Consider the following 7,925-nt stretch of genomic DNA (forward strand, 5'->3'; position numbering starts at 1 on the left):
CTGGGAGACTGCCTCCCTTAACTGAAGCTGTAGTCAGCTTGTCAGCCTGGGAATGGACCTGAGAGTCAGGAGAAATCCAGGCCTGAAAAGGATTTCCAAGCTGTAATTCCCTAGCTCTCTAAATGTGTGTGTCCACAGCAGCTTCGAGAAAATCCGCTATACAAAACTAATCCTACTCCTAGTCATATGAAGAAAATTCTCAGAATGGAAAAATAATCCCAGTTGAGTTAAATCTGAAACTATATTAGAAGCTAATATGTTGCAATGTCCAAAATGTCTGATGGTACAAAAGGAAATAGTTACAGTGAATGAAACCACAAGAACTTCCCCTTAAAAACAAGATTAAAAACATGTTTTTAGCAGAGACTGAATTTACTTTTCAGCTACTTGCTGAAAGCTGTGTTATCAGTAGTCTCACCTGAGGTTTTAAAACCTCTATATTAGCAATCCCAAGAAAATGATGCAACTTGATATATTGATGATGGCAACTTACTTCACTCACTTTGCTGGTAAGTAGGGATTTTTTATCTTTGTTTATTTATTTTAGCCCAGAATTCACCGAACCCTAACTGATTGAGGAAGGGAATGCTGATTTAATAATAAAGAATGAAAATTTAATTTGCTCAGTTTTACTTCTTAAACTCTTCAAGGTGCTGTGTAATGGAGGAAAGCAAAAATAAGGGGGGGGGGGAAGTATAAAAATACTTAAAAGAGTAGATAGAAATGAAAAGTGCATCTGACACAAAATTAAAATTATATCTGAATGAAAAAGTAGAAAACGCGCGTTCATATCTATGTTGGTATTTTAATAATTATTTGAACTGGACAATATATTATTTCAGGATTTTTATAAAACTGACTTAGAGAACTTTTAAAAGTGTATCTAGTCATGCCAAAGAACTTAAAAGAAAAAAAATGTTATTTTTTTATAGTCTGATAAAAATGCAAAAATTATCTCACATATGAGCCATCTTTTTCCCTTCACAAAGTTATCTACCTCTCCTTCATTCAACTGAGATGACTCTGGTTTTCTATGTGTAGTGAAATATTCCTATTGATGTCCTACAGTGATGTTTTAAGATATTTATTTTTTGCCCAAATTAAAAGTGAGACCCAGAAACTGTTCTGGATTATTACTATTTTAAAACGTGCTTCCTATTAGCTTTCAGGAACCTCTTTCAACAAAGACCCGTAATTCCTGAAAACTAATTTCTTAGTAATTGTGTTCAAGTTACACGCCTTTTAAAGGGCATGTAGTGATTCGACAAGGGTTGACAGTTTTAAACTGAAAGAGGTAAGGTTTAGACTGGATATTGAAAATAAATATTTTACTATGATGGTGGTGGAGCACTGGGACATGTTGTCCAGAGAAGCTGTGGCTGTACCATCTCTAGAAGCATTCAAGGTCAGGTTGGATGGGGCTTTGAGCAACCTGACACCTTCCACTGAAGGTGTCCCTGCCCAATGCAGGAGGTTGGAACTAAATGAATTTTAAACTCCCTTCCAACCCAAACCCAAAACATTCCATGATACTAAAAAATGACATAAAGTCTAAAAAAATGATTATATAAAAACAGGAGTAACCAGACATTTTAAAAAGCTTATTATTTTGCTCTTATCTATTCAAACAAAGTTTTATCTGCTCTTAGTAATGACTTTCCAATTTCTTATAGTCCATATAAAAATGCATGTGCAACTCTTAACGGAAAAACCTGTTTCATTTGAAAGTAATTTTACAAATATAAGGACATTTACAATGGAAATCTGGATTTATGGCTTCTTGTAAGGCTGTATCAAAACTGTTGTTTGCTTCACTGGAGTGCACCTTTCACTGTAGATTCCTGTAGCTGTGGCTCTCTGTATATCCATGGGTTGGCCACACCCATGTGCTCCACTGGCCAAGACCACCCTTCTGATGAGAGATTGCTCTGTTTCCTTTCATGTGCTTTATTCACCCCCCACAGCCAGCAGCAGGACACAGCTTTCAGTCATGCAATACCCTCAAGATGCCAGCGTGCTCCTCAACTCCACGGTGTGGATACTGTGTGTGTTTGAGTACCCCAGGGAGGAGAACGAGAAGCCAGTCGTGTACTGGAGAAAAGGTCCTGACTGCGACAAGCAGCCGAGTCTCCAGCTGAGCCCCAGCACAGGTGGGGCACAGGTGCAGATCACAAAAAACATCCTCAGGGGATTCTCCATCTTAAAACTGAGCAACGTTGACCAGAGCACCAGTAACTCCTATTTCTGTAATGTGATGCTAACGCAGAAAACACAGGGCAAATGTGGAAATGGCACCAAACTGACTGTGCATGGTAAGGAGAGTTTGGGAGTGACAAAAAAGGGAGTGATAGAAAACGCACTTAATGTGTGCAAGGTGAATTCAATTTTCCTTCAGCCTTACTGCCTTCTCTGCCACTGCTTGTGTCTGCCAAAAGAAGGGTGTAAAGGAGCAGAGTGCAGTCATATGAGTAGGGGAGGGTAGGTACAATTTTTGCTTGGTGCTAACTATTTATACAGCTTGTAAGACTTCTCAGAGACAGTGAGTTTCTATGGATTTAAACTAGTTCAGTTCATTGTGCTGCAGAACAGTGACTATGTATTTTATGAAATTCTAAATATTTATATATCAAAGTATATGGCATCTGTTTTTATGTATTTATTTTAATATTTTTCTTAATCTCCTCTGAAAACATTTGCTGAGTCTATATGCCAAATTTAAAAACACCCAATCCAAGCCCCTGATAACCATTTTTATCATTTTCTTCAGTCTTTATAAACAAATGGTCTCTTGAAAAATGCAGTTTGGGCTTTCTCTTCCAGTTTGTCAAAAGATGTATAGTAAATTCACACAGGAGTGTGAGTGTGAGAAATAGAGATATGTGGAAGCAGAGTTTTCTTTCCATTTGATGGTAATTTGTTTTTCAATAATTTATAACTTTTCCCCGTTTTCTAATTGCAAATTGAATTTCCAGAATTCTGCTGAGCATATGGCCTCAGTGACTGATATAGACTATTTCACATGAGCCAAATTTTCTTGATGTGAACTTTTGAGAAAATCATGTTAGCAAGTGCAAAAATGCCACAAAGCATTTTCTCATTCCAGATTTCACACTGTGTATTTAACAATTTAACAATTGTATTTAACAATTGTCCAACAATTCTTCAGAGTTCCTAAAAAACAGCAATCAAGGAAATTCCACTGACAATTGCACCATACGCATATGTTAGCTTTAGCCTGAAGAAAAAAAAGGAAGAAAAAGTTGCCTGAGACCTGGCAAGATAACTGTCATTTACATTGCTTGTCGTACATAACAGATGTTTTCAGATATCCCACTTCTGCTAATCAGAGAATCTTATTTACTTTCCATTGCATAAGTAATTTGCAATAGGTTCAAAAATCTCATGTCTGGAGTAAAGAGAGAAGCTTTACTCCTGAAAAAAGAGTAAAAGAAGATGCGATGAAGACAATTGTCCTTTTTGTCAATTCTCACTAATTCTTCAAATTAAATCTTATCAGAAAAACATTTTTTTTTTCTATTTAAAATACCTAATTTTCTTTCTCTTTGTTCCAGATCTGAAATGCAAAGACTCTACAACATCAGATAAGATCTGGTGGGGTTGGCTCCTTCTTCTTGGATATACCGTCTTTGTCACCACAGTTATCATAGTTTTTGGTGTAAGTAATAATTTCAAAAACAACTAATACAAACCTAAAGATAGATAGTGTCCTCTGATGAAAAGAAACAATAAGCAAATTAACCTGAATATTCACCTGTGATAAAGTAAAAAGTGCCTCTATTTTCTGTTAACTGAAGAGTCAAGAGGTATAGCCCCCACCCTGTTTTGAGGACCTGGCCATAAAAAAAAAAAAAGGGAGCCGTGACATACAAACAAATTACAAGGGTTTTTTCTCTGAGCTTGCTGAAAACAGGGAAGCTATTTTCTATGTTGCTGGCTGATCTTGTCACTTTTACCTGGAAACAAAAGAGGAAACGAATGCCTAAAGTGATTAGTAGTTTGAAACACATCCTGCTTGTTTCATGCTTCTGAACACCAGCCCCTAATTTTATGAGCTCCTCTGGACACACATCACTGTCTGCTCATCTTTTGTCTTACTTATATTCTGTCCAACCAACCAGTCATGCCAGGGCTTTTTGCCCAACCCCACCCACTGGTTGGTTTGGGCCACTGCTGGACATTTACCTGGCCAGCAGGGCAGCACCCTGACAGCTGGAATACTTGGAAAGACTTTTGCAAGAGAACAAGAAAACATTTGTTTGTATATACAAAAATATGTAAACCTAGGGTGAGTTTGTATGCTTCCCAGTAGCTCTTCCAACTCTATAGAGATGAATCTTTCAGAAAGCCAAATCCTGACTGAAAGGCAGGATTTCCTTCACTGTTTTGTCTATCTCAGCTTGTGCTGCTTAAAGGTACTGCTACTTCAGAGTTACTGAATCTGGTATTATGGCAACCATTCTCTCTCTGCTGATACTGCTAGACAACCAAGTACTTCATTATCACATAAGACTCAGCACCAGAGACAAAAGTTACAAGAATTGCAAAGATATTTACGGTATCTGGTTGGCCTTCTAGGTCAAGGTTTAGGTTTTGTTTTCTTTAACAACCGGTTGTTAAGTACCGTTACCTCAAAGCCACAACAAAACGAGAAGTGTTCACAGAACTCAGGGAATAGGAGACAAGATATGAGTATTGAGTGGCACAGTGAACTCGTGCCAGAGAGATGTGGTAAGGAGTCAAACCTTGCTAAAATACAGCAGCAGCACAAGCCTGGCAAAGGATGTATTGCATCTGAATATACATGGTGAGCCAACCAAGTCTCCTAAAATTAATCACTATGAGCACAATTAGCAAGCAGCAGCAGTAAACGGATGGAGTTTGCTTTCTTGATAGCAGTCCAAATAGTGCTATTTTGGATTTGTGGTTAAAACAGTGTTGATACCACAGCAGTGATTTGGCAGAGCAGTGCTTGAATGGCAGTAAGGCTTTCACTGCTTCTCACTCTGCTGCTCCAAAAAGGAGGCTGAGAGTAGGCAAGAGATGCCCAGCAATAAAAGCTGTAGTAGGAGAGGTGCTTTTGAGCCATCTATTGCTCAGAGACTTCCTGGGCATTGTTTTGCTGGATGGAGGTGGTGAGTGATTTCCCCGGCATCACCTGTGGGGGTTTTTTGTTGTTTTGTTTGTTAGGTTTTTGGCTTTCTTATTCTTTTCCCCTCCCCTTCATCTGTTAGATTGTCGTTGTATTGACACGAGTTTCTTTGGTTTTGTTCTTCATATTCTCTCCCCAGTCCCAGTCTGGGGATGGGGAAGTGAGCAAGCAAGCCACTCTGCAGATGCTTGCTTGCTGGCTGGGCTAAACCTACTGCATAGAACAACACTGAAATTTATAAAGTTAGGAACTTTTAAAGGTCATTTATTTACTAATTGAAAAATGTTTCCTGTCATGAAAATGTACATTGTGTCAAAACCAGAGTGTAAAGTAATGAAAGTGGGACTGGGTGACTCAAAGGTCCTTTGGCCCTTACAGTCCACGGCTTAAATCCAGTGTGTCATGGCTGGTTAAAGACAGCTTCTGTACACACCTCCAAACAAGTCTGACCTGCCTCTTCAGAGTCTAAATCTCACTCAGCTGTTCCCTTGCTTCTTACTTCTGCCAAACTCTCTCAGGGCTTCCAAGTCTAGAGTAGGACATAGCGAGGACTAACCCAACAACACCTGTGCCTGACAACTGCATCATTACAAGTGTTCATTTGGAGATCCACCCCAAAAGAAGATATCTATCTCCAAAAAACCCTGTCTGTACTACTTAAGAATGAATGAAAATCTCTCTCCCACCACTCCCATGCCCTATTTTTTTTTTAAATAACAGCACATAAATATCTTGAAAGGTAATACTGGAAAATGGAGAAGCATTACATGAAACCACTGGTACACACTTTCAACCCATTTCTTGCGTGCAATATGAATCACCCTTACTCTGCTACCTGTAAAGGCCTAGAATTCATCATATAAGATTCTAATTAAATGAAATTAATTAATCCAACACTGTAAGATATTAATTCTAAATAACTTTAAATCAAAATGTACCATAATTATTTTGCTCTATCATAATGGCCTACATCTGGCCATATTCCACTTTTTTATTAAGTTAGAACCAAATAAGCTATAAAACAATAACTACATAGGTATTTATAACTTAGCTTACATATTACTAACATTTTTACTAAATAATAGCTATTAATTGTCTATGAAAATTCATGAAGGCGTAGTTAAAATTAATTCTCATATTTCATTTTGACTGCAATATCCATAACAACTTTTAAACCAATTCAGAATAAACACAGGACTGATATCTCAGTGAAGCTAGCCATCGGTTCTCTAAACAGATGAGGTATCTGATGGAAATATTTTTACTGCTTAATAATATATGTTGTTGTGCCTATTATAACAGATTCACCAGTGCCATACAAAGTGCAAGAAGAAGTTGAGAAATACAGATAGCAGCTCTACCATGCGAAGTGAGTGGATTTACGACCAGCCATCAAGACCAGTTAATAATGGATTTAGTCAAGAATATGAAGATATGTCAGTAATAAGAACTCTATGTGACACTGGAAGAGAGATGATGTGAAGAAGAAAATGCGTGCAGTTGTAACCAAGATATGAACATGTGTGATGCTACTTCTATCAAGGTAGAAAAGAAATACACGTACAAATCTCTCCATTAACCTGGAATGCTTTTTGTTCATGCAGTTACTTCAAGTTAAAGAAGCTTGTAGTCCACACAACTACAAATTAAATGAGCATTAATGTATGCAACTATCATCAAAATACTGTTAAAGCTAAAAGTATTCAAACTCCTTTTCAATGCCAACATATCTGACCATGTATAATGGGTTTTTTATACTTCAAACAATAGCACACAGTTACAATTTTGGTTTTGCCCAGGTTAAGGCATCTTCTTTGCTTTAAAAATGCAATTCTGTAAACCAGTGACTGCCCACTGTAATGACAGATTGTCAGAAAGGAATTCCTCACATGCTCCCAGGGCACTGTCTGACATTATTTCTAACTCCTTTCATATCCCCCACATTTACAAATCCCTGCAATTCCTTCCATTCTTAGCTATTTAGCCATCTATGCCATCTTGCAATGCACATTTTCATTCCAACATAAAATACCTAATGTAATTTTAAAAGTCATAGCTTATATGTTTTCCAAAGAAATATTAATTACCAAAATAATCTTGACAGGTAGATAGGCTACATGGTTTACTGCTGTAGGGCTTATGCCATATCTGGGACTGTAACAGAAATTATTTGGATTAAAAATGTGTATTTTAAACTTGTCTTAAAGTGCTTAGAATATTTGTGTAACCTAAGGAAATAAGGTTACAACTAAGATGCATAGAAAGAGATTATCATTATTTGCATAGTACTTGAAGAAATGCAGTCTTGATATCGTTAAATATGTGTGGCCTGAAGGAAATGAATTTTTATCACAGTCGAATAATACAAGCTGAACACTATGTTTCAAAGTTGCTTACAACTGTAAATATGTGAAAGGAAACAGTTAATAGAATAAAATGAGTGGTTACAGCCTTATACTTTAATTGTGCTGTAAGAACTGATAAGCACTGCTTGCTGGATTCAGCTTCATCTCTAGCCTTTTATTCCTTTCTGTAACAGTAAAGATGCCAAATAATTTAAATAAATTTATCTGAGCATTTGTTTCCTTTTGGTGAAAGTGCTGGCTACCACACTTAGACAAAGTGAGATGTGTCTTTCAGAGGGAAAGATAGACTGCAAGCATTCAGATAGGGAAGAACAGTCATGAAGTATCATTTGAAAAAATATTGTTGTTATTATTCGGACATTAAGAAGTAAATAATGATTTTCCCTCAT

At 37.1% G+C, this 7,925-nt stretch overlaps 1 protein-coding gene across 1 annotated transcript; it reads left to right on the forward strand.

Moving 5' to 3' along the window:
• The first annotated feature begins 380 nt into the window (after nucleotides 1-380).
• On the forward strand, nucleotides 381-7,925 carry LOC148224919 (uncharacterized). The gene is made up of 4 exons (XM_088160685.1): nucleotides 381-509; nucleotides 1,965-2,312; nucleotides 3,573-3,676; nucleotides 6,473-7,925. The coding sequence occupies exons 1-4, from the start codon at nucleotides 458-460 to the stop codon at nucleotides 6,650-6,652; spliced, it is 684 nt and encodes a 227-aa protein (XP_088016811.1). The 5' UTR covers nucleotides 381-457; the 3' UTR covers nucleotides 6,653-7,925.

The sequence above is a fragment of the Sturnus vulgaris genome, chromosome 2 (genome assembly GCF_052056855.1).
Source record: "Sturnus vulgaris isolate bStuVul1 chromosome 2, bStuVul1.hap1, whole genome shotgun sequence".
NCBI lineage: Eukaryota > Metazoa > Chordata > Aves > Passeriformes > Sturnidae > Sturnus > Sturnus vulgaris.